The sequence below is a fragment of the Ascaphus truei genome, chromosome 2 (genome assembly GCF_040206685.1).
Source record: "Ascaphus truei isolate aAscTru1 chromosome 2, aAscTru1.hap1, whole genome shotgun sequence".
NCBI classification, from domain to species: domain Eukaryota; kingdom Metazoa; phylum Chordata; class Amphibia; order Anura; family Ascaphidae; genus Ascaphus; species Ascaphus truei.
The window spans coordinates 15,548,321-15,573,983 of NC_134484.1; the positions used below are offsets into that span (position 1 = coordinate 15,548,321).

Below are 25,663 nucleotides of genomic sequence, written 5' to 3' on the forward strand. Positions count from 1 at the left end.
ACATTTGAGCCCCTGAAATAAGGGGACTGTATATGAAAATGGTTGCAATTCCTAAACGTTTCATACAATATTTTTGTTCAACCCCTTGAATTAAAGCTGAAAGTCTGCACTTCTATTGCATCTCGGTTGTTTCATTTCAAATCTATTGTGGTGGCGTAAAGAGCCAAAATTATGAAAATTGTGTCAGTGTCCAATTATTTCCGGACCTAACTGTATGTAAATAACTATAACTATAGACACGCTAGTTATAGAACAAGCAGCATTCACTTGTGTTCTTGCATTATTTGATTGTAGTTTGACTCTCAACACTGCGGGAAAGCTGTTCCATGCATCTACTACTCTTTCAGTAAGAATGTTCTTACTCATATTTGTCCAAAGTCCTCCCCAATCCCTCTGGTTCTTTTCAGTTTAAAATAAAAAATACTGTATAGTACTTCTGTTTCTCTGTATTATTTACTTTGTACAATCTCAAGTATCTTAAAAACAACGATATCTTACTTATCGCTTCTATCGTCCCTTGTGTACACATTGAGATCTTTAACGCGATAAGACGTGGTGACATTTTCCACTAATATTTCAGTGCATTTTAAATGTATCATGATATTACATAAATGTGAACTTACTTATTATTCTATTGAATCTGCCCAAATCTGTTTCCTGGCTTTTCGCTGATGTTACCCCCAAAATTCCTTTTTGTGATGTAAAATCCGCAATCGGATTTGAGTAGTTTCAATCCACACGGATTCATTAAAATCCGCCACTGGATACAACCCGTGGATGGATTTGTAGAATCCAATCCGCGGATTCGGCAATTCGTTGGCGGATTCTTAAGAATCCTTCTGAATCCGCGGATTGAATTCTACAAATCCGTCCACTGGTTGTGGAATTCGCGGAGTGTATTGGTAAGAATAATAAAAAATCTGCAAATCGCCCTTTTTGAGATTGATCCGCGGACCAAATGAACCGTCCGATACTCAGCTGATCCAAATTTGCCATAAACATTCTCCCGTCTCTAAGGGACAGACTCCCAAATTGAGAAAGTCCCAATTCCAAGTGACAAAGGCGCTTCAGCACTGAATCCCTTCAATATGTATGCATAAAACAGGACTGGATAAGTATATGGATAAACTGCTTATAAGTAGTAAAGTCCCCAGGTGGGCCAATATTCCCTGCAGGGTAAGGTGTAAGGCTAAAAAAAAAACCCCATCAAACCCTCATTGGGATTGTCTCTGGACTCACATTGAGTAATCATGAATAAGAAAGTACTCACAGAAATCTCTTAATCCTGAAGTCCTGGTAAGCGTGCAGCCTGGAGTAGAGAAGTAAATCTGAGAAAAAAGGCGATTCTGGCGCAACAACCAAAAGTGGGTCCCAAACAAGTAGTATTACATAGTTACATAGTAGAAGAGGTTGAAAAAAGACATAGGTCCATCAAGTTCAACCTATGCATAGTATTAAAAATATTCCTTTATTGATCCATCTAAAAAAGTGGAGGCACTTTTTTAGATGGATCAATAAAGGAATATTTTTAATACTACTTGTTTGGGACCCACTATTGGCTGTTGCGCCAAAATCACCTTTTTTTTCCCAAATTGAGAAATGCTTTTAAATTGGTCTGTTCCTCTCATATTTGCATGTCTCAATCAAGTGAGGTTTCTCTCTGCGACTTTCCGAACTTCAATAAATAGCAAGATTTCTGTTGGCTACTTTGCAGATCAATAAATAGTCCACGAATGCGTAATTTTGCACGTTTGCATACAAAATGTGCACATTGCATTGAATTTGTGCAGCCAGCAACAAATTGTGTCTATAAAATACTTTTTTGCACGGTTTGAACAAGTCATGGATGTTTTTAATGAAATGCCTATCTTCACGTGGAAATGCCAATATCGCAGTTTAATGAATGGGACGTTATGTATCTTGTATAACTTTACCATTGATTTTTAATTAGCGACGGAAAGTGTATTCTTCAACAAGTTGGGGTTTTAATTTAGGGGGGGGGGCTCATCTCCAGTCCTCAACAGGTCAGGTTTTCAGGATATCCCAGCATCAGCACAGGTGGCCCAATCAGTGGCTCAGTCAAAGACTAGGATGTCTTGAGGACTGGAGTTGGCCACCGCTGCTCTAACAGTAACTGGGATATCCTTAAAACTTGACCTCTTAGTTGGTCTTGAGTACTAGACTTGAGCCCCCCTATTTTAATTGAGAGAAGCTGATGAGGTGAATACTTTTAGCATACGTTGTCAGACACTGTACCTTGCTCTCTGATGTAGGCGATTCCTTCTCTTTTTCTGCATGTTGGAGCTTTCTGTTCAAGTCCTGAAACATGTCCTGGTGGCGCTTTCTCGTGTGCATAATTTTCTGAAAGAAGGACACATGATAGATTGTAATTCATCCAACCACAGCAGTTACGATTTACCTGAATTCTTTTCAGCTATAAAACATGTTTAACAAAACAGTAGTCCACAAGACCATAAGAAATATTATGCGTGTCCTGTAGTGTAGGTAGCTGCTAACATTGAGTTTACCTTGATGAGGTTAGCAGGCTTTGATCAAAAGATTCAACTAAATGACTCCTTTGCTGTAAGACGTAGGATCAAAATGTAGAATTTCACTAATAAATTGCAAGCCAATTTGGGAGGAGCGCAGGGTTTGTGTATTTGTTTTCCATAAAACATATCTTATCTGAAAAATGTGCTGCAGCAACTTAATGCTTTCAAATATGTACTGTAACGTCTCAGACAAATGAACACATTTTTACAGCAGCACCAGACTGGTTAATGTTTTTGCACATTTAATGGTCCCAGAAGATGTCAGATGATTTAGAGACTGTCACAACATTTAGAAGACACATTTGAAAATAATAGATTTGTTCTTATGCAAGAGCTTTTAAGACTACATAAGGTTTATTCGTTCAATTGGAAAAAGGATGCATAACAAAGCACAGGAATAAGAACTCCTTGTTTTCAAGTTTATTTGATTAAATCTATCACAGCCTCTACAGAATGTAACGGCTGCTAAAAACCCTTCTGAAGAGCACAAAAAATGCACAATAAGCTTGTAGTGGGAAACTCACTAAGTACCAATGTGTGGTATCATACCTTAATCAGGCATTAACTACCATTGGCTTGAATGGCACTTAATGTCAGGGGTATGGGGGCAATTATATTATTGCACATACAGAGTTGCACTGAGAAATAGTGATTTACGGTACCCAGGAACACACAGAATGAGTGAAGATCTCCAACTTGTATTCGAAACACACACTTCCACTAGTAGGATACACCTTCTCTTTCCAGTTTAAGCCAGGTGAGAGACGCAGAGGGTGCACAACACAGCAGCTGAATTGTTTCGGGGCCATTCTGGAGCAAAACAGATGTTTTGTCTCTTCCAGCCAGTGGAAGTTTTTCATTATACTGTGATAGTGACGGTTAGGGTCCTATCACACATAAGTCAGTAGGAGCTTCTGACCTGCACTATAGCAGTTTAGTGGTTAACCCCCATTTATCAAGGTGCTATGGTCGTGCCTCATCTGTGTGGAGACTGTCAGTAGGAGGAGTTACAGAGGAATTACAAGCTGCATGCTTATAAATGGATCGATTGTATTTTGTATCTACTGTAGGTGTGTTACTTTGTCCCCTCTCGCTAGTGTCACAAATTATTGCCGGGTTGAAGAAGAAATACATACCCCATATGAAATAATATTGCTGAAATTAAGATACTGTTGATATATTACTGAAATGGACTGGGGGGGGGGAGGGTCTCTGGAGAAGGATTGAAAGTGATGTTCAGTTTCCATTTTGTAAAGTCAGTTATGTCTTTAGTATCCATTTTGTGTGTAAGATGTGTGTGTGATGTGTTGTGGTTTCGCTTCTAAGTGGATTTATGACTGTGTCTGAGGAAACGCCCACATTCCTAGTGAGAGATTGTACCAGGTATCTATTCAGAGATGTTTTAAGCCAGTTCTAACCAGGTTTAATGAGCTGTAAGATGATTGGTTTAAGAATTAAGAAGTAGTTAGTATAATCTGCCTAGTAACACATTTTAGACAAAGGAACCAGAAATGTATGAAAGAGCCTGCTTGGACACTCCCTGGCAGGGAGTCTTATACATTTTTGAATGAGTATGATCATACAGTACTTTGCAATAAACTACTTATCATCAAATGAACCCCGTTTGTCAGTTTGGAACATTGACACCCCTGACTAATAATCTGCACCAAATGAACGAAGAAACCTGATTAACGTGCTTCTCACAATTGATGCAGCTCAAAGCAGAGAAATTGTGCCGTGCAATTGATTATTTTGTATTTGATACACAGTACTACATCTACTGTACAATATGCCCTGACATTTTTCACAGACCATACCAGGGACTGAAAGTGCTGAGGCACGTGGCAATTGTTAAAATGACTGAAAATATATAGGAAATAATTATTTACGCATCTTACCTCAAAATCTAGCTCTGCGTACCGAGATTTCCTTCTCTGCAAATAAAAATAAAACCAGTTTGGTGAAACTAATGAATAAGGAAGGTACATGAGATCAGTTGTACTATATTCCTTCAAAATAATCAAGAACATACAATATAAATTGCCCTCTTCTGAATTGAAAACACAATAATGTACTGCAGCAATCTTAAACTGCATTTTCACAAAGAATAGGACTTCTTGAAATAATATCTTGTTGTTAGTGTATATCAACCTTGAAGAAAACAGAGATACTTAATGGGACAGTCAATTTTGTCCTTGTCTTTACTTTCAATGTTTCCTTTGTCCAGTTCCTCACTGTAAACTGAAAAGCCTTCTAATCTTGTGCCAAATATTTTCACAAGTCCCCTTTAGCATTGATTTTCGAAAAATTGTTGTGTAACCCAAAACATTTTAAACTCCTGGCCCAATAATTCCAAAATCGAGTGAGACCCTAATATCTTGTGCATTCCATTAATTGTTATTCTGATTCTCCAAGGTGATAGGTGCTATTCGTACCCAGTTTTTTTTACGTGATGAAAACCAGGGTATCTAGCGGAGCTCAACCTCCTTAGCTTCAGTACAAGATAAGGAGCTCATGACTAGGTAGACATTAAATCTTTCAAAAGATTTCGAAAACAATATTGATCATCATCAGAAGTTACTGTACATTTTCCAGCAGATATTGACAAATTAAAGTCATGAGGCAGGTTATTCAGATTGAGAATACCAAAGAGCCAAGAAAAAAGGTGTCACTTTCATGTTTATCAGTTAAAATCTTACAAGACAGTGGGAAACACCAGATAAATAAATAAATATTTTTTTGTCAGAAGATTGTAGACTAGAGGAAATACTACCATGAAGTAGTAATCCCATTGGCCAAGCGAACCACTTTATTGTTGGATAAGCCAATGGATGAGGCGATGGATCTAACATAGAAACATATATGAAGAAAGGCTTCTTAGAGGTTGGATCCACAGGTAAGTTGGCCATTTTGTCTGCATGAATCAGCAGAACCATGAGGGATTGGCTTGAGGCCATGAAACACCATATACCGTAGGATCAGGAATACCTAGAAAGGATATATTACAGGTGTTTCCTTTGTTACATACTATTATGGACATTTTATATAATATTATCAAACTTCTAGCAAGACCAATGGCTCCTTCAGTAACCTCTTGAAGATCCCTGTGGCTAAAATCTTGGTTAGCGGAGGGTTTGTCAAAAAACAGATTATGCTCAATTCCCTTAGACAGGGTTTCATTATTTGGGAAGTTACTGGATGTCATTAGAGACAGTGAGGGTAAAAACTAACAATTGAAAACAATTATTCCCACTGGCACGTTGTGTATGCCCTGCTGCAAAGGGCCTACGGAATAACAATGTCTGCGACTCAGCATCTGATACTTGTGACATTTTTTTTTAATTGAACAAGAAAGATCTCAAAATCATGGACCATGCAAAACTGAAACCGGATATGTCTAATTTTTCCAATGGACTTAAACTTAAGCTGAAAAATAAAATAAAAATATTGTTGCACATGCTGAACACACAAATAAAGGGCATAGTCATTCCTTTGATCTGGAGTAGTAACCGTGCTGTGCTCAGTGTCCTGTTTGAGACTAGAAAAGGAACCACAAGCCCCTTAGGCGACACAACCACTGGGGCTAGGCTCCCCCTCCATATCTCTTGCTCTGTGGGCTGCTTTCTCCCCCCCAGTTCCCTCTTACGGGATGGTGGTGAGGCGGTGGAGAGGGGGAGTGGGTCGGGTATAGACTTTTTAGGTCCTGTGCATGGTTGCGAAAGCATTCTGCGCCTTTCTACAGTACGAAAGTTCCCGCCTGCCTTCCCTTTGTTATGATGTTACACTGTTTCATGCTTGTACTTGTTGAGTTTATAAAAAACAAATAAAGAAGAGAAAGTAAAAAAAGACACTGTTTGTCTGTTTATGCATTTGAGGAGGGCATTTCGAGGTGTGTTGTTGTCTCTGTCTTGGCGGCTGTTGGAGGGTAAGTGCACTTTTACCTTTCCAGGCGGGGCTCTATGGTTCGGTAAAGCCCTGGGTTGGCTGGGAGTGGTGAGTGGGCATGGCCCCTTGTGCTTTGGGTTCGTGGGGTCCATTCACGCTAAACGGCCAGTGCGGCGGCCGGCTTGGAGGGAATTGCCGGCCATGGTTTGAGTACCATTTGCCTACACCTGTTAGTAGAGCTCTCTTGCAGTGTTGGCATTTAACGGGTGACTTTATGTACTGTATGTTAACGGTCTTTCTACCTCCAGACCTTTGTGTTTAATTTAGTTACTAAATGTATTATTATGGGGATATGTATACACGCGGTATGGGAAGGGAGGTCGGGAGCTCCATCGCGGGCTCCAAGGTCAAGGGTGTTTCTATCGCATCCTTATGTAGTCTGCAGTGCAATGATAGAAAAAATGTGTCTAGACACATGATTGTGGATATATATAAAGACCCTGGGACGTGCTTGTACATACATATTAAACTGTGAGGTTTTATTTGCCTTATCTGCTGCATTAGAATCAAAAATGAAGTAAACATCCACTGCCAAAGAGCCAGGTTTCACACACTACTGGAAATGCAATTAACATTTTGAATTTAGAAGATTAAAAACCAAATGGGTTGATACCACGGTGAAGTTATTTTCTTCATTCTTCTTTTCTTAACATTTATTCTACAGTACATTATAATAGCAAGTACGGCGTTTTTAATACCAAAGGAAAGGTGAACGCAAATCGAGGCAAATTGTTACATCTGCATAAATCCAAATGACCATTTTTATGTGGAAAATAGCAGGGGCAATAATCATTAAGATCTTCTGCAGTACATGGAATAAATTAAAAAGAAATGTTGAATATTTAATAGCATAACAATATGTGAATAATAATAGTAATGGTTCTATTGAAACATGTAAATCTCCTATTGCAAGAACCACTGAACTTTGTGACAGCAAAGAGCATTAAAAGCATTAAAAGCTTTAAAACGTATCTAGATCTATGCATAGAGAGGAAGTCCATCAATGGATACTAGCATGGACATGGCAGATTTCTAGCACAGGATTCTGGGATTGATAGGCCGTTTGGTGTTACCCAGTATCCAGTATTAACAGTTCTTTTGTTATTAAGCATCACATGTTACAGTTCAATAAACAGAGAAGAAATTAAACTTCTAGATCTCTGAATATGTTACTTAACATCTAGATTTCCAGCATAAAGAATGTCATTGGTATATACTTATTGTCAGCAGTGCTACCAGAAACTCGTACAATGGTGTTCAATACAGTATGTCTGTAATGCAGGGGTCTGAAACTCAGTCCTCGAGAGCCACCAGCAGGCCATGTTTTATGGATATCCCTGTTTCAGCACAGGTGGCTCAATCAGTGGCTCAGTCATTGAATTTGAGACCCCTGCTGTAATGCTTTAATCTAATACTGTAATGCTCTTACCTCCAACGAGCTCATGGAAAGTGTGGAGATAGATTCAGTCTTTGACACAATTCCAGTCGTCCCTAAATCCCCTTTGTTACAAAGACCGATTGGGATCTGTGATTCGCTGGAATGGATCTGTTGCTTCTGCATCGGTGACCCCTGTTCAGTGCACTTCATACCCATGCGTTCCCTTGGAGGACTTTTAACCATGTAGCTAGGATCTGCCATAGTAAGATGTATGAGCCTTGTTTGGGGCATCTGGTCAATGTTCATGCTGTATTTGCCTTCCTCTTTTGGTTTTAGTCTCAGAGTTGAAGTGTTGCTGGGTAATATAACATAGCTGGTGTCCAATGATTGCTCTTGAGCTCTAGAGAGCTCTGAATCTAGTTTTCTGAAGATGTCCCCTTCGCACATGTATATCGGTTTAGGTGGCTGGTTTTTGTCCCTTTTCAGAGTAAGCGTGTGGTTGTTGAACTCATTAAGATTGATGCCCCCTAGGTAATGGGGAGATCCTTGAAGGTGCATTTTGGACGCATTGGCTGGAAGACTATTAAAGTTAGATCCTTTCTGATGGTTCATCTTCATTTTTTCCTCTTCCTGCAGAGATGGACGCTTCAAAGTTCCTGTGATGGTCGAGGTTCTACATGCTGACACATCCTTATTCAGCACTAGAAGCATGAAAGCAATATTTAGTGGTACAATATAAAAAATGATCTTTTACATACTGTAGAGGGGCATGTTTTATTTTGATCAGAATGCAGATTTTCTATACTGTGTTGGACATACAAAATATTGTACAGACATGCCCCAATGCACATCCAATATGACAAATGATTTAGTTGTATGTGTGTATGTCTATCATTATTTATATAGCGCCATTCGTGTACATCACAGCAGAAATACACGTGACAATCATATAAATAACAAATTATACAAATAACACTTAATGGGAAGAAGCGCTTCAGACATACTGTAAAAGTAAAATTAGGAAAAGGAGTCCCTGCCCTGAAGAGCTTACAATCTAAGTGGTAAGTAGGAAGAACATACAGAGACAGGAGATGGGTGTTCTGGTAAGTGCATCTGCAAGGGGCCAAGATCGATGTATAGTGTATAGTGTCAGCCACGGAGCTACTCATATGCTTCGTTTAGGAGATGGGTTTTAAGATGGTCTTGGATAGAGAGGGTGTTATCTTTATATTTTCTCTTGTATTTCCACCAAACACATTTGCCAGGTCAGAGGTGATAATCCTCCCCTTACATTCTCTTATTACACGGGAAGGCAAACAGAAAATGGGACGGTCTTAGTTCATTCCTATCTGTTTTTTCTACTCATAAGTATGGGTTATTACACTAATAAAGTTATACTGTGTCCCTTGTACTTCCACTACTATATAAAGAGAAGAGTAAACCAAACAATCACAGTCAATAGCATGAACGTGTAACCCCCTAGGCATAGCATACACGTCACCCATCCAATGCTATGTACTGTATCATTGTCTAGTTTCACCTTTTTCCAAACAGAGTTGGCAAGCACTTGCATTGATAATATATACACTGTAAACATATAGGTGAATGTTTCTGCTGCATACATCTCTATATCATCCAATGTATTCTTTATTGGCGTTGCCCACTATCTCATTCACCATGAAGCACTGAAAGTGGTAATACAAGGATAAACTAGGCCTTAACACAGCATGTTATCAAAAACACATGCACACATCAAAATAATAATAAGGTAACAAGGCAAACCGTACCGTGTACCAGTACTGTGCACCCCAAAACTGAAACAGTCTACCGGAGACTCTCACAGCCGCCGCCAGTCTAAGTTCTTTCAAAACTAAAGCTGTCTCACATTTTAATCTGGTCTGTAGCTGTGAAATACACCTATAATATATATTATCTCTAAGGCTGCGCGTATAGTGCCGGCGACGTAGTGTCAAAACAAATGCATTGCCGCCGTCGCGTGCGCTTATAGTAAGCACGACGCGACGGAGCGACGGCTTGGTCGTGATCGCTGGAAGTCATCTCAATTTGATTTTTTCCAGCGACCGCAGCGTGACGTCACCATCGGCACTATAATCGCAGCCTAACTGTGCATGCAATATCTTGTATATAATGTATAACCCTGCTCACTTATGTAACTATGTATTTGTAACCATGTATTATTATCTTAACCCTGTGCCCAGGTAACTCTCAATGTATTTCTTCCTGGTAAAACATTTGATAAATAAATAAACATAATACATGGGTAAAACCTCCTCAAATTACTGTAGATAAAATAATAAGGCAGAAGAACTGTTCTGTTTCAAATTTTGAGGCTGGACCGACGTCGAGCAAAAGACATCATTTTAAATGACAACCCCAATATGTGGGGGTACTCAACTCCAGTCCTCAAGATCCCCCCGCCCCTCCCCCAACAGGACAGGTTTTACGGATATCTCAGTTCAGCACAGGTTGTTTAATCAGTCCCTGCTTCGGCACAGGTGACTCAATCAGAGGCTCAGCCTTTGATTGAGCCACCTGCGCTGAAGCAAGCTGGGCTATCCTAAAACCCGTGGGAGGGGCTTGAGGAGTGGAGTTGCGCCCCCCTGTGTTAAGGTAGTCTAGACTGGGATGTTTACACAAGAAGGATACGTTGGGGGAATATCCACCTGAAATACCTATGAAAATAGTATGGGTCTGTGTTTTTCTCAATGTGGTTGTTCTTCCGCTTTGTATTAACCTTGTCTGCAGTACAAACTCTGGGGCTTTATGTTCATGGTTTTCCATCCTCCCCTATAACACTTGTTATGGGACACTACAATATACTTCAGAGTACACTCTAGCACTAATAGGGTGGATATGCTGAATAAATGTAATGAACTGAATGACTTCATTAATCAAATGTGTAACTGTCCTATACCAGCAATTAGTGTGAAGAACCAATAATTATACAACGGAAAGTGGATTAAAAAGGGGCCCTTTAGGAGCAGGAGTGTGGAGAAATCTGTTATTTTATTGACAATCTCTGCTGATATCTGTGTTAATTATTAATTGTTAATTAAGTTGATCTGAATGACTTTTAAGAGACAAGTCAAATAATAAAAATGCTCTGCAAATCACAGTTACAGCCAATTATTGTTTGGGTTACAGTGTAATTAGAAGGAAATATATCCTTGATGAAATGCCCCTTGCAGTATTAGAATAAATAGCCAATTGTACCGTGTTGTTCCTATATCAACTTTAATGAGTACAGAACCTGTGAGTCAGAGAAAGTTATTGATACCTTGTAGCTACTATAAATATGGTTTGGAAAGTAGGTGATTCATGTGTTAATCTCTATGAGGTGTACGGGGGTCATTGATCCAAGTATGTATGTATGTATGTATGTATGTATGTATGTATGTATGTACATCTTTAATTATATAGCGCCATCAATGTATATAGCGCTTTACAGCAGAAACACATGTGACATTATGGGTAGACGCACTCCAACATAAATTTAGACATTTGGAAAAGGAGTCCCTGCCCCGAAGAGCTTGCAATCTAAGTGGTAAGAAGGGAGAACTTATAGATAGTAGGAGGGTGTTCATGGTTAGAGTGTCTGCTACGGGTCATGCTAAGTGCATACGAGATGTATAGTACTAGCCAACCGAGCTACCCAAATGCTTCATTCAAGATCTCACGGCTGAGAAACCAGAGCTAAACTGGTGCAAAGTCACTGCACCAGATCTCTTAACCAAGAAAATCCCATTCATTTCCATGAGAATGTTTTTTTCTTAATTATTTTGTATACCGTAGGTTTTTTTTTTTGTCCTAGTTTTGCAGCAAGGAGACTTTGAAAAATAACCCCCAAATTTATTGAGGCAAAAGTGGTGCAATTCTAGGGTAAAACAAACTGCCCCAGAAATATCAAAGAAACAAATCATGTTGATTTCAATGTATGGTGCAGAGTTGATGCCCTAGGTTTGCACCACTTTTGCCTTGATACAGTACATACAGTATGCCCCTGCTTGTTACACCACACCTCACCTGAAATCATGAATCATAGCAGGTGTGTCAGTTTTACTGGTGCAAAATTAGTGCAAAAGTGCAACACAAAACGGCACTAAATAGAAAAGTCAGTGGGATTGTTTGCACGGATAAATCTGATGCAGTTTATGTGCTACACCTGTGCTCTAGTCTTGCAGACATTTGTACATTTGAGGACTTGGGGAGCAGACACATTGCACATATCTGTATTACGTTTTATGTCTCTCTTTATTCTCCTTTTTATGGCCATTTCTTGGGTGCCGTAACCTTTCTAAGTAACAGTAGGCGTCACATGGAAGAATGTGGCACAGAAAATGTCATAAGATTGAAACCAGCATAGTTATTTTTGCTTTGATACACAGGACCAGATGCACTCATCCTCAATCTCTCTCTCTCCCCCTCCCCCCCCCTCTATCTCCCCCTCCCTGCCCTCCCCTCACCATGCCTGACAGGGGACCTACGTCAATCCAGGTCGCCTGGATGTTCCTTGAAAATCTAACCGCGACTCACCACTAGGCTGCCCTGCTTCAGCATAACTCGGAAAGGAGAATGAGGCACAGGGATAAAGGTATATCTCTTGATCTGAGGGAATCCCTAGGTTAAGAGTGGTACCCGAGCTAGTGCCAAGGTGACCCACAAACAGTATATGGTTTGTGGGTACCCAACCGTACATAAGGTTGGGGGGACTCTGAGAGTCCAACCTGAGTCAAAGGGAAAGCATGGGGAGACATCATGTAGACAGAAATAAAAGAGAAAATGTTTCCCTTTTTTGTTCCATGTACCCAGAAGACTCAGAGTTTATTAAAGTGTATTTTAATATGTTTTAACATTCGGAACCGATGTCCAAACAGGCAGCCCATGCAAACCCAAAGGTGCCAGTATGTCTGCTGGACAGCAGAGTTCAAAGCAGCCAGAGGATGCCCAGAGGTGTGAACAGCGTTTGTTTAGCGGGGAAAGGCTAGGTACCAGGTCCGGAGATTAATTGCAGTCCTCCGGGATGCCACTTGTTCTGCCAGACCTAGGATAGCATTGGGATAGCTGGGGGGAGATGTGGCAGGCTTGCTCTTGTCCCTTGGCTTTATCAGATTTCCTGCTAGCCCGGCTTTTCTACCCGGCTTGGTTCTGATTGGCTGCTTGAGAAATTTCCAACACGCGGATTGGCTGTCAGGTCTGCTTCTATTTTATGAATGAAGCAGGGAATACTATAAGAAGCAGAGAGCCAATTAGATTGTGTGTTCCCCTTGAGAGCCGAAAAAGCGCGGGCGGGCTTTTCAAAGTTGCTTTGTTTGACATAGCAAGGGAACCGGCTTTGATTTCAAGCCTGAGAAACCTGCCCGCCAGAGACTAAGTCCCGACTTTTGCGTCCAAGTTCCCAGAAACTAAAGTAGCGGTCGCGGCTGGGATTTCATGCAGATTTGAGTTCCAGGAGATTCTGGGGCTAAGTCCCGGTCAGGGTAAAACTCTCCCATAGAGTTCCCTGCAACTAGGAAAGTCTAGTTTTCAACCCCACACCTCCAGTAAGTGTGTCTTTTCATCTGTATTTTGTGTTTCACTGTGTGTTAGCAAATTTATGCCGAATAACTTACAATTTATTTCTCTACCTTGTTTTGCTCAATAAATGATCTTTGTAAAAAGGTATAAATAACCTGGTCTTCTGTGACACAGATCATCTGTTTGTTGAACCTATTTAGATAACCTGACATTATTGGGCCTGATTTCATGGACGTCCGTGCATCTGGCCCACAGAGGTTTATTCATTAAACTATAGGGGTAGAGTTTTTATTGATGCGGTTCATTAGTACCTGGACGCTATTAAAACCATCGTAAGGGAAATAATAATGCAAACACTGAATTTCTGCAACTGAGGAAGTCATGTTATTCTGTAAAAATATTATTTTACAACTTGAAAAGTAGGGTGAAATACTACAAACTGTACACGTTGCGCCTGAGGAATCATGCATCAAAAAGCAATGTTGTTGAAGTCGAAAACAGAAATTGTTATCTGCACAGCGACTCTATCTCCTTGCAACAAACAGCACACTTTAAATAATGGTAGCTATTATTTTATTGCTAAGTAGATATTCTTGCCCTGATAACGCATCCCTGTCTGCTGACATATTTACCTAGAGGTGATTACTCAGACTGTAATATGTATCTTAAACTGCTATATTGCAATTGGGGATGTGTCATTTTTTCTGTCAAGTGTTCCATCTCATGTAAAGATATGTGGAGCTTTCTCCGGAGTATCACATTATTTCCACTTTCCATGGGTTAAAAGCTCGATCGCTCTAATACTCAGTAAAACACACTGTTAAAAAGGCAGTCCAAGCGGGCACATGTTTTTGCATGTTTTTTTTTTTAACATGGGATTGAAGCAGGGGGTCTCCTGAGCTAAATCCCATTAATTTCAGTTTCGGGGACTCCCGGCATCCTGAGATACTTACTTCGTAGGGGGTGCCGGTAGCCACTCCATTCGGCTAGTAGGGGTCACATTGTGGCCACTTTTCAAAGCTCCCACAATGTGCTGGCCAATAGGAAGCGGCAATGTCATCCTGTGCGGCTTCCTATTGGCCCACAGGATGCAGGGGCTTAAAAAGGCAGAGAGATTGCGGCACCTCCTTTGGATTTCTGTATCTCTGGAAGCAGGGGGTTCCCTGAGCTGAAATTAATGTGGTTCAGCTCCGGAGACCACCATTCCATAGACCTTTTTTAATGCACTATGACTATCACTTGTTTATAGTGTGGACCTCCTCCAGGAAATAATGTTTTATTTCCTATATACCAATGCTTACTACATGAGATTTCCAGTGATGGTTATTTTGAAGGTTAGTATGATTTTTGATGTGTGTATTATGGGTGGATAACACTTTTGTGGATGCTCTTGAACAACAATAAGCATTATAGGTAGTCCTTGCTATCCAATGTTTCACTTTACAATGAATGGCATATCCAACGCAACCCTATGGGCTGTTTTTTCGACGCCGGAATGCGTTATCCGACGCCATAATGCGTTATTCAATCCTCACGACTACTGATTAACATGGGACTCGCTTTAAAAACGGTTTCACTATCCAACGCTACTTCCAGAACGGATTCCGTTGGATAACCAAGGACTGCCTGTACTAGCAAGTGCATTGACGATTCTTAGAGACATACAAATGAAGATATGTACTTTGCAGTGGATAAAAACATTGGACGGAGCAAACCAAATCACTGGGCATTAGAGCAAAAATCTAAAATCAGGTCAACCGGTTCCGAACCAGCCCAGATCAAGATGTTGAACAAGCTCTGTGCAAACTACAACATAACTAAACTACTGTGCAAATTATAGAACTACCGTGAATGGAAAATAAATGAACACATCATTACGATGAACAGTCAATGGAAGGCTTCAGGATTTGTAAGTTCCTTGACAGGATGCAGGAAGAAAACCACAAAACTCATGATAAAAGTAAGAACTGTATCATGTCTGGGAATTTTTTTTTTTTTACATAATTGAACCAGGGGGGCCTTTGGGGCTGAACTGTGTTATATTCAGCAATGGGGGGCACTCAGGTTCCTGAGATATTCACCGGTATACTGTTACCAGTGTTCCCTCCTGAAGAAACATTACGGACACCAAATCTCGCTGGACCCGCGGCCAATAGGAAGCTACAACATCATCAGTTGCAGATTTTTATTGGCTGATGCAGGCAGCCATATTGGATTCTCTATGCGGAGCACCGGTACATTAGACGGTAATAATCTTGCGAACCAGGGGAGTCCCCAGAACGAAAAATAGCGATTTTCAGCACTGGATTATGTGAACAAAAATAAAGATTTTCTGCTGAGATTAATGCTTTTACCAATAAACGTGTTCAAATCATAATTAATCATGGGTCGTCTCATTAACCGAATGCTCACCTGATCTACATGCCAAGTCAACATCTTTTTCAAAATCAGTCTGGAAAAAAAAAAAAGAGATTGCACATATTAAGAAATAAACCCTACAATACTACAAAATACTAACAGAAAGATTTGTGGCAGCTTGCAGTAGGATCTACACATCACTTTGGCTGAAAAATTGAGGGATAGTCAAGTAGCTGTGAGTTTGTCTTTGTGAAACCGCACTTTTTGACATGGCCAGGAGTTGGCGCATTGAAACTAGGCAAAATTCCGTAATCTGTATTACAAGTCGCATAAATTAAACCGCACGCGCTAATCTGCCCGGACTGTCTTTGCTTTCGAAGCGGAATGACCTGAAGGTCGTGCTAACTCCCCCAGCTGCTCTGACATAGATCTAACCCAGATGCTGGGAAATATATACACAAAAGGGTTCCCCGAACTCACTACCTCAATGAGAATGAAACAAGAGAGTAATGAAAAATATAATTTTACTGGAGTAAGAAGAAAATATATCAACATAAAAAGAGACAAATTATATACAAACACCAGCAGACTCGGTGAATCACATGAACCAATGTATGTACCAGCAAAATTACAGTGTAACCGATAGTAAGCAACGGCCTCACAATTGGAACATTGCACACAGATATATTGTATCAATTGAATCAACTGTACATATGAGAGCAAACACTAATCCTTGTTGGCCCTGTCTGTAGGATAAAACAAAGACTCTCAGGTACATAGATATGTTAAAAAAACAACATAAAAAATATATAAATACTATCTTTGAGGTACTGTCATATAGGGAAATTACACCATGTCACAAGTAGTTACAAAAACTAGGGGGCAACGTTTCTGGGTGATAACATCTTCTTCTGGCCCGTTCCCATGCTAGATGAATGTGGTACTTCCCTTATGTGCTGTCTCAAAAGCAAATAGTATACAGAGTATCCGATTTAGAGCATATGGAAACACTTAGCGTATATCCTGGAGTCTAGGATATTTACAGGCAGGAGACACCAGGTTACACGCTAAGTGATTCCATATACTCTAAATCAGATATACTTTACACTATTATATCTCGATCAAGGACCCTGAGAGGTTGGAAAGCTTGTAACATATCAACCACTTGTTGGTCCAATAAAAGGCATCATACCCCCTCCTCCCTCTCTCTCCTGTTATTACATGGAATAAAGGACCAACGCAGCTCACCACCCTTCAGTGCAGGTTTAATAATTACTGCATGTCTAGGTGTCATTAATATTTCCAGGCAAGACAGATCATTTATAGTGAAATGAAAGCAAAGCTCAAGAGGAAAATGTTTCTTACCGATCCTTTCTTTTCTTTGAGTCCCACCATGGCCGTGCAAATGTATGGGTTGTTGGCTTCTTCTAGCTAAAAACATGAATGAAAAAAAGTCTGATGTCAAAGGTTTAACAAGGCCCTGTTTGAAGCTAGGAAGAAAAGCAGCATTAATAGCATCAATCCAGAAAAGTACTATGCAAGCCTAATGGTTCCTTTGTTAACATTCTAATTTACTTTGAAGGGAGAAACAATTGCTGAATAGCCCAACATAAGAACTCACCAAAAATACAGACCAATGTTTAGGGAAGTTTTCTGGTTGTATATTTCACCTCCTACCGCAGTACAAAGTATATAGTATGAACAATTTTATGGATGTAACCAACCTTATTGCACCTGTTAACATATCAATGCTGTAAAAAAAAACAACAACAAAAAGACCTGGCGACAGGTTATTCGGCGCGTTAATATGCGCGCATTACCTTTTGTTTTCATGGTACTGCATCACATTTCGTGCTAAATGATGCATCAGCTTTGATGCAGAGCATCGCACTAACTGGTGGAATAATGTTGGTGACATCTGTAAGTCCAGCATAGGATAGATACATAACTCAATGTAATTATACGAACACCGCTTAATGCTTCAGTCCCCGAAGGGATTTTACTCAAGACAAGTATTTTTCGCTGTGAAGACCCCACTTGCATAGATTGTAAGCTTTTCGGAGCAGGCATTGCTTTTCCTATTGTCCAATTTTGTTTGGCGGCGAAACCTCTTCTATTATACTGTAGTGCCGACGAGTATTCTAAAACAAATCTGGGGCAATCACCAATGAGACCCAGGTACATGCTGGGTACATGCTGGGTACATGCTGGGTACATGCTGCAACGTCTCAGTGACATTTCTGCCGACAGACTAATGGCCCATCGGATTAACAGCGGGGGTCCCTGGCAGTCCCATTCAAACTGAATGGTACTGCCAGGGACCCATGCTGTGTTAATCTGATGGGCCATTAGTCTCTGCAAAAATGTCACAGCAATGTTTGAAGCATGTACCCAGCATGTACCCAGCATGTACCTGGGTCTTATTGGTGACAGCCCCAGATTTTCCAAGGCAAGTTTAAGGCAGGTTTCAGAATAATCGTCGGCTCACCTGTAATTCCCTGTAATGGATTGTCTCTTTGTAAGAGCTGCATACATTGGTGGCACTGTATAAATACAAATATACATACAGATGTTGCCAGACTTACAGTTCGCAGGGCCACGGGTGCCCAAAACCACGGCGCTGGGGGAGGTGACTGCAGTGACGGCACTTCGGGGGGGTCCATCCTTTTCAATGCAACCCCCCTCAGTGGTAATCCTCCCGGGCCGCACTCGGCACTGTCATGGGACCGCTCACGCTCACCCGGTAAATCCGGCTACATCTGTACATGAGGATTTCCCGAAATGATCTACAGTATCTGTAGAATTGCCTGGCCACGGCAAACGCTTGCAGGATTCTTTTTTTTGCCTTGGGTCAAGTTTAAAATGGCAGTGAAATGTGTAAAAATAAACTCGAACAAAGCTTTGGAAGTCATGTAAGAGCAAGAGTTCACTGCACCCAGGATGTAACTGCTGCTTGTGTAGTATGCTTCCTGATGCCGAAGGGACATCTTAAGCCTAGAGCTTTGCAAACTTGCTGGAATCATTGTTGAATCCACCTGGAAATAGCCACTACTAAAAAAAATATGGACGTAGCAATATCCGGATAAAATGGAATTGCGAAAACAACTTAAGACATAAATTATTGTACCGTTCTCAATGATATTTGGTGAGATCGAAAATGCAGTGTAGCCTTTGGCAGGAAAAGGCTTGTAGTTCTCCCACTTTCCTGATCCTTATTATTACTGCTAAAAAAAACAATTGTATTTATTACAGTATAACACTATCTTGTTTTTGCTGGATTGGTTTAGAGTCCCTCATAGCGCTGGATTTGTAGCCTGATGTTTGAGATTGACTGTAATCTTTCAGAAAATGCAGCATGTGTTCGACTCGGGCAGCCTGCAGGAATACACAAGAGCTTCCATTTGTATAGTACAAAGGTTGAACACCGCTAAGACTACAGAAAACAAAACGAAAGAGCGATTGAAGTGATCGGAGTTGTTTTTGGAACTGCGATCTGTGAATTTAAAGATAATGTTGAATATCATTCACTTGTTCTCACTATTCTGTTTATTACTTGCTCTAAGAGACTTGTCGCTCTTAGGGAGCATGTTTTAAGTGCCAAATGACAAATACTACAGCCTGTGCACATCTGGGTACCATTAGTATACGCGTCACCGCCATACTGATAAGGTTAGAAATAGTGTTGTTCTTGCTGTAGTGCAGATCTGTGTAATCTTAATGCACAAAAATGAGTTTGTTTTCAATTATTCCCTTAGGTATTCATGGAAGGTTCACTTTATTTGGAAGATCTTCCCAAGTTCCTTCCATAACCAGCTACAGTACCACTGAGCGTTCACTTCTATCTTATGGACTCAATGAGCTTCATTGAGACAAACCTTCTGCTCCTTGTCAAGGCAGCTTTAAAGAGTTGGCCAGACTATGTGACAGGGCCGAGGTGCTCAACTCCAGTCCTCACACCCCCAACCCCCCCCCCCACCCACCACTCCCAACAAGTCAGGTTTTCAGGATATCCCTGCTTCAGCACAGGTGGCTCAATCAGCCCCAGCTTCAGCACAGGTTGCTCAATCAGTCCCCGCTTTAGCACAGGTGGCTCAATCAGAGGCTAATGGCCTCATGCACTAAAGGTTCATAAAAAAAATCACTGGGCCATTTAAATCACCGTTTTTCTGAGCCTTGGTATCACGGTATTCAGAAAGCCTTAATTACCTGTCATAGCAAAATTCACAAAACGGGCGATTAGCCGGTGATCTGATGAACGACCCTCTGAAAAGGCCTTACCCGGCGAGTTGTATCTGCTGCAGAGAGAGCTGCTCTGAGAGAGCCGTCTCTCCCTGTGCAAATATCGCCCGAAATGCATGTGTGTAAATTGTAATTTTGATAATAGTTTAGATGAGCAGAGGGTCTCCTGAGCTGAACTGCATTGGTTTCAGCCTCGGCGACCCCCTACTTCCCGAGATACAGGCCCCGTTATTTGGTGCCGGTATCTCCTATGCATTTTATTCCCATGGTCACGTGACGCGGACATTTAAATGCATAGGAGATATTGGCACCCCATAACGGAGCCTGTATCTCGGGAAGTAGGGGGTCCCTGAGGCTATCCGCTATGGTAATGAAGTTTACTGTAAATGCATTTTTATTGCATAGGGTTCATGCCAGGGGTCTCTGGTGCTAATTTTAATGTATATCAGCTCCAGAGATTCCCGGCATCAATCCTATGCAGGAAAAAGGCATTATTTTTCTAAGTCCCATCTCGCCGCTTCTCTGCAGGTTTCCAACACCTTTACGCCAACGTTTTCTGGCGTGAGGATTTTGTGATAAAATCACCATTCTAGAGCGGTGATAGGCGTTCATAGCCAAATCACTGCTACTAGAATTGCACGAGTTTATGAACATGCCGAAACGCGGCGATAAGTGGCTTATCACCGCTGCCTCAGGGATTTTTTTTATGACCAATTTTTTTTGAGCGATTCAGTCTTTTATCACCCACTTATCACCGCTTTCTGAATAGCAGTAGGCATTTTGGGCGATAAGTGGAACATGTTACTGAACTTCGAGTCGGGAAATGCAGGGAGAACACAATGTAAACGCTCACTGCCCCCTACTCCAAAATCAGACACTAGTTTTTCTTTCACAACACAACTATTTTGGCATATGTCCTGCACTGAATCTGGCTGCAGAGCTGTACAGTACCATGCATCTTTCTGTTTTGGCTGGTGTATATCAATGAAAATTGCAGAAACCAATAGTGTGAGCTGATCCGGGATTCTCCTCGTGGAATTTAAGACCAGTGGTTACCAATTTCTTTCCGTCAACCCTTTGCATACAAACAAAGCCCTCACAATCACTGCTCACGGGTAAGAACAAAAAATATATGAATTTTTAAGCTTACTGTCACGACCATGGTAAATATTAAGTGTGAAAGTCCTACGTGCATTGACAAATGTATCAAATAAATGGCAAATATTCCATTAGTTGTAAGGAAAACAATTGCAATATACACAACCATGAATTATTTTTCAAGACTAAATTAGTTATACTAAAACGTGAGATGGCAAACACTGTTCATATGCATTGGCTGTCCAGAGAGACACTTTTGCCCAATATGTCATTTTTTTAAATATAATTCTTGCCTTTTATCCATACTGACATTTCAGGATGTCACTTGCCTATGATGGAGCTGTTTTATTAAGATATTATAGTACCCTAAACGACTGATTAGATTTTAAAGAGGTAACACTACCTACAACGTACATAATCCCCCACAGCACAACGACAACATTCAGAGCCTGAAGAAATTGAAAAATAGCTGGCAAATAAATTAATCTAACTTAATTACCCCAATCGAGGGCCGAGAGACACATACTGCAACACCATGTGCATTTTCTGTTTGTTTTATGGTACCACATTCAGCATTTGATACATTTGAGACTTTGTGCATATGAAACTTAGTACAGTTAATAAACTTATAATGAAGCAAAAAAATATAAAGGGGCAACATATAACATATGAGAGCAATGCATATGAAATTTGATCAAAGGATGTAACCAAAAGTCTCCTTTGTCTTATAGATTTAGTTTTCACTATGTATATTTATTTCCCCATTTATTGCTATCCCAATGGGACCGTTGGTTGGGCTAGCCCCAAAGCCCAAAAATCGCTAGCCAGTCCCTAGTACCATCACACATCGATCACTGCCCCTCGGTGTGTTGCTAAGAAGGAGTGAATATAAACGGCCAGAGCCTTAGAAGTGACATGATACATCTGGCTTTCTGATTATGTCCTAGGACTTACAAACGTTTTTTCTTGTATTCCCATAGAAACTGGCATTCAATTCTACTATAATACATGTAATTACCATGGAAGAACATACTTTGCTCCTTCTATACAGTAACTTTCCTGTCTCAGAGCAGGAACCCCATATACTTAGAAAAAGCCTACCACAAATTGAATGATTGACTTCATAAAGTAAAACTTGGTCAGTTTTGGGGCCAACATTAAATGTAATATTATCCATCCCCCAGCACACAGCATGAGCAGGATTAGAATGTCAAATGCAGGGGCGGCCAACTCCAGCCCTCAAGGGCCACCAACAGGTCAGGTTTTAAGGATATCCCTGCCTCAGCACAGGTGGCTACATCAGTTGCTGATTCACATGGATGAAAATGTTGGCACTACTAACAATTTGAATAGTAGAACAGTTTTCGATGCCTTGAGCAACTCCCATAGAGTACACGTTGATCTTGGAGAGTTCACATGACGCGGGTGGTGCTCAAATGCTGGAAAGAGAAACTGACGTTGTCTCCACTTCTGTTTCGGTCAGGCTGGCCACCCCACCTGAGCGGTCAGCCCGATCACCCCCTAGGAAACGAACAAGTGCTCACGATGTACCAGGTACGTTATAAAGACTCCTAGCATGCCATGGCCCATGTCGGATCTGGTACGTCACAAGTGCACGGTAAAGGATAAATTGAAATGAACATACGATTGTGGCGGTGAAGGGGTAACCAAGCTCATCAATAAAGGTAAAGCCCACTTGGTTAAACCTGACCAGTGTGTTAGGGTCTTAGAGTGTCAGCTCTGGGACCCAGATGTCGAGAAAGTATTACTGGGACTGTATACCAATTTTGCGACAGTAAAGATTTATCTGTCTTTTGCCTTTACTGGGGTGCTGGGGTCGGGAGATTTCTAGGCTGTAAGTTTCAGGGTGGGTTTGTTGGAGAAAGTCATTACAGAATGTCTCTATGTATCGGGGTTCCAAAGTTATGGGATACCCCAAAAGTTGTATCCGGGAACTGAGTGAGATTCTCGGATACAGCCAAGCACATTACTCTGGCCCTGAGAACGTTCCTGCGGCTCACCGCCAGGATCCGTGCTGCAGCATCATCCAGACAAGGTAAATGGGTATGAAGGGGTTCAACTATATCTTCAGCTATACACAGAGTCCTTAGTGTTGTAGGGGTTCCCCAAAAAAATCAGAGATACCCACCCAGGTACACTTAACCTAGAGTAGGGGTTCAGGGGATGCTCCAGCTAAGTTATAAATCTGTGTCTAAACGTTTTAAAAGTAATTTTTCTATTGTGTGCCAAGAATGAGGCTAGTGAATGTAGGGAATAGATGCACTCACTCCATCCCTGCACCAGAATTGGGAATCATACCTTTTTAGCACACAGAAAAGAGGACACAATATATTTTATTAAATGGTTATTGTTTAATGTGTATATATATTCATAAAGTACCAGGGAGTCTGCCGTACGCTTCGGTGGATTACACAGGTCTAGAAAGTAATCAGACACTGGAGTAGGTATGAGGGAGCTAAGCAGGGCCACGGAATTGACCGGTGCAGGAGGAAATAGTGTTACATCACCTGCTCCTCCGGTCTGGGACCCACTCTCCTCGCCTACTCCTGAGTGCCGCCGTCAGGGACGTTCAGGGAAATGGAAGAAGTTCGGCGCAACTGCGCATGTCTGAAATGAAGCTCCCAGATGTATCTTCAAAAAACTTTATTGTGCATACACCAGGGCTGCACCAACGTCTCCCCCTCAACGCGTTTCACCCTTACACAGAGGGCTTGGTCTCGGAGTGGGGAGAAGCGGTAGCAGCCTGTTTAAATTCCCTAAAAAGCCCGCGAAAGCGGCATAAAAGATTAACCCCTTCAATACTTTTAGCCTATTAAAGAAATATCTATGCAATAACACTTTTGTATCTGTATTAATCACACAGAATTCATGGTAAACATAAACATATGCATAGATTAGACTATTTGGCTTCATATTAAAGGTATGTAAATACATTAAAATGCTGGTTACAACACTGCATCAGATTGAAAGGTCCCTTAAATTCCTATTATATAAGCCGAAACAGCTGCAAATCCATGTTAATATGCATATATATGAATGGATTTCCCTATCATTAATATATGAAGGACATAACTATTTTAATGAATGGTACTGTTAGGCAAGGAAAGGGAGGAAAAAAGAAGAAAGCAGGGAAGGGAGGGGAAGGGGGGGGGGGGTGGGGGGGGAAAGAGGAGAAGGGGGAGGGGGAGAGAAATGGGGAGGGAGGGGGAGGAGGGGGGGGGAGGGAGGGTGGAGAGATGCAGTGTTGTAACCAGCATTTTAATGTATTTACATACCTTTAATATGTAGCCAAATAGTCTAATCTATGCATATGTTTATGTTTACCATGAATTCTGTGTGATTAATACAGATACAAAAGTGTTATTGCATAGATATTTCTTTAATAGGCTAAAAGTATTGAAGGGGTTAATCTTTTATGCCGCTTTCGCTGGCTTTTTAGGGTATTTAAACAGGCTGCTACCGCTTCTCCCCACTCCGAGACCAAGCCCTCTGTGTAAGGGTGAAACGCGTTGAGGGGGAGACGTTGGTGCAGCCCTGGTGTGTGCACAATAAAGTTTTTTGAAGATACATCCGGGAGCTTCATTTCAGACATGCGCAGTTGCGCCGAACTTCTTCCATTTCCCTATATATATTAATAACCTGTATATGAACTGAGGGATTTTATAAGTCATGGATTCTGGCCAGCCCAGATGGCAACCAAGCTTGGTGCCTCGGTGTCTGTGCAGAGTCCATACTTGAAAGCCTTAGGGATGCCAAGGTGTTAGAACAGGAGGGGTACTGCAGTTCTGTTGGAGTACCCAGATCCTGGGCCAACACAAGGCTATCCGGCTAACACAAGGCTATCCGGCTAACACAAGGCTATCCGGCTAACACAAGGCTATCCGGCTAACACAAGGCTATCCGGCTAACACAAGGCTATCCGGCAACCGTTTGCCTGAACCCAGACTCTGTGGACCCTGGGCAGCGGGTGGGCTTGGTATGCAAAGAGGCAGAGGTGCCAGGTTGGCGCATGCCCCTTTAAAACCTGAAAAATGTGCCCTCCCGGCTTTACAACTCGGCAAATCAGTGATTGGCAGGCAGGAGAATTCACCACGCTCTGATAGGCTGCCCAGGTTAGTGCTTGAAAGCCTGAAAGCCTTAAGAGAGTTTGCAGCCAATCAGGAGCGCAGATTCCAAGCGCCAAACCAACAGCGGCAAATTCAAAGATGCTCTGGACTGAATAGACGCGAGCCGGCTTCAAAGATTTTGGAACTCAGAAAAGTTTCTAAGTCCAGATTTTGAGAACGTAGCGGTCGCGTCTGGCATTGCATGCCGAAAACAGTTCCAGGACTTTTATGAGTAACTACAGGTCATTGGAAAGTGTTCTAAATAGGTAATCTTGGTGAATTTCCTTCCAGAAACGAATTTATTCGTTAGCCCCGTTCCCAGTAAGTGTGTTAACCTTGTGAATTGTGTTCCATTGTGTGTCTGTCTTTTCGTGAAATAAATTACCATTTAGTTTACAGCTTCAGCGGCCGTTTTTTAAACAAATCACGCG

General features: G+C 41.3%; 1 protein-coding gene across 8 annotated transcripts in view; it reads right to left on the reverse strand.

Moving 5' to 3' along the window:
* ADGRB1 (adhesion G protein-coupled receptor B1) overlaps positions 1-25,663 on the reverse strand; it is a 553,612-nt gene that overhangs the window by 2,912 nt on the left and 525,037 nt on the right. For all 8 annotated transcript variants that reach the window (XM_075581569.1, XM_075581558.1, XM_075581572.1 and 5 more), the window contains 5 exons: positions 17,134-17,199; positions 15,823-15,862; positions 7,927-8,576; positions 4,451-4,486; positions 2,257-2,361 (listed from right to left, as the gene is read on the reverse strand). In XM_075581569.1, coding sequence (XP_075437684.1) covers positions 2,257-2,361; positions 4,451-4,486; positions 7,927-8,576; positions 15,823-15,862; positions 17,134-17,199 — 897 coding nt within the window. The remainder of the gene's footprint in view (positions 1-2,256; positions 2,362-4,450; positions 4,487-7,926; positions 8,577-15,822; positions 15,863-17,133; positions 17,200-25,663) is intronic.